The sequence below is a fragment of the Anneissia japonica genome, unplaced genomic scaffold, assembly GCF_011630105.1.
Source record: "Anneissia japonica isolate Jap-2015-1 unplaced genomic scaffold, ASM1163010v1 scaffold140231_len2189_cov118, whole genome shotgun sequence".
NCBI classification, from domain to species: domain Eukaryota; kingdom Metazoa; phylum Echinodermata; class Crinoidea; order Comatulida; family Comatulidae; genus Anneissia; species Anneissia japonica.
The window spans coordinates 1-1,921 of record NW_022705602.1 but is presented as its reverse complement, the minus strand read 5'-3'; the positions used below and the strand labels follow the sequence as shown (position 1 = coordinate 1,921).

The 1,921-nt window shown below is 39.7% G+C and overlaps 1 protein-coding gene across 1 annotated transcript; it reads left to right on the top strand.

The window, feature by feature from the left end:
* The first annotated feature begins 220 nt into the window (after positions 1-220).
* LOC117105884 (peroxidasin-like) lies at positions 221-1,915 on the top strand. Its single transcript, XM_033247191.1, has one exon. It carries the CDS (start codon positions 490-492, stop codon positions 1,624-1,626), a length of 1,137 nt encoding a protein of 378 aa, XP_033103082.1. The 5' UTR covers positions 221-489; the 3' UTR covers positions 1,627-1,915.
* Positions 1,916-1,921: the final 6 nt, after the last annotated feature.

Genomic DNA, 1,921 nt, shown 5'->3' with positions numbered 1-1,921 from the left:
CGTTTTAGACGCCAGTCTTGTCCCCTACATTTTCACGTCGGCAAAAATCGTGATCGTCCAGTCGATAAAAATCACTAGGGAAATCCCACGATATAATTTATCTGTAAAGTTCAAGACGGTACTAAAACTACACAAAACAATACTGTACCGATAGGCCTATGACATGTCAGTTAGGCCTTTGAGGTCATGTCCTTTTTTTCTAAACGTTTCCTGATGTCATTTTTCTGCTTAGTCCGATGTGCCTAAGAATTTTAAGTAGAATACAGTGATATTTTTGGCACGTCATTGAATATTTTTTAACCTACAATCGTAGACTTATTATCGTATTGTTAGTTTTTGATGGCAGTTACAATCGGTGACGTGGGATTCAACCCTGACAATAAATCCTAGAAAAGGGATTTGCAACTTCATGAATAATTGCGACCGGAATTTACTGTATTGTTCGTTTTCATCAGACTGTACTAGTGTTTGTTTGGATACATCAAAGCAATGTCGTCGATTTTAGTTGTTGTGTTCTTATTCAAGTGCTGTTTGCTCGATTCCATAACAGCAGCGGCTGTTCTTCAAACTCCGGACAACTTCACTGGATTAACTGGTAACGATGTTACATTAAGCTGTCAGTTTGTTAATTTGCTTAACGAACAGATCGTTTGGTTTCATAAAGATTCAAACGAGATATTAACACGGGATTCTACACTCGCAACAACGAATGCCGCCAAACGGATGAGGTACACGCTTACCGTTGACGATAATGAATGGTATAACTTAACCATACGAAATCTTAGCTACGCCGATGAAGGGGAATATGACTGTGGATATGCGGATAATCGTGGAGATGGGAGCGCAAACGTGTACCTCGCTTCTGCCTTCATCGATGTCATAACTAAGCCCAGTTCTCCTGTCTGCAATATAGTTTACGCAAGTACCATCATATTCCCAGTCATAGGAAATAGCGTGTCACTTGAATGTTCGGCCCCGGGGGGAGACCCTAAACCAGACATCACATGGTTCAGGGGTGAGGTAGTCAATTCCAATATGACAGAAGTGGATACGTTAGATCTACAGCTAACCCTTCAAGAACCTGATCGCGGAGAAACGTTCCGTTGCGAGATTGACATTCCAGTGTTAGATATTAAAGAATCATGTCAAGTTATACCATTCCCCATAGAACCAATTATTGATATAATTCCTGATGGATTAGTGAAGTTTGGCACTTATGTCAAGTTTAACTGTAATGCTGTTGGAGATCTCCCACTGAAAATTCTCTCGTTTACTACTAGTCTGGCCAGTGGGCGATTTAGTGTTAATGCGGTGGGAAATGTTATGACTATTTTAAATTTTGGACAGCAAGATCTTTTAGAGACGATATCGTGTGGGGTAGCTTATAATGAGTTTGATAAGCCGTTCACAGTAACCGTTGAAATAAAAAGCATTTTGCCCGAGAGCCCAACGAAAGGACCTGATCCAGGAGACCACGACGACAGTCCAAATAAGGAAGACACACCCACCCTAACTATCGTTCTTGTTGTTCTCGGTATCATCGTTGTAATTTTGGTGATTACTGCATTGATCTGGTACAATCGTAAACGGATTATGTCTAACAATACAGATACTGGTGTTCCTTAACCAAATATTCTATGGAACATGAAACAGAACAAACAATATAATACAGTAGCCTTATTTAACGTGCTTGCTTAATATCCGATTATTATGCAAACACAATTATATATTTTTAGATGGTTATTGCTCAAAGTTGTCATAAAAGTTTTAATTTGTATATCAATACAGTTCGCCCTCCAATTCGAGACCACCTTCGGGACCTGAAAATTTGTGGTGGTCTCGGGGTTGGTATCCAGTTAGAGGGCTAGCTTTGTGTTAAAAGGTTGAAGATTGTTATTTGGGGTCTTTGGAAAAATGATCT

Bases quoted from the DNA above. Each gene is read 5' to 3' on its own strand.
- LOC117105884 (XM_033247191.1), top strand. From the start codon at position 490: ATGTCGTCGATTTTAGTTGTTGTGTTCTTATTCAAGTGCTGTTTGCTC.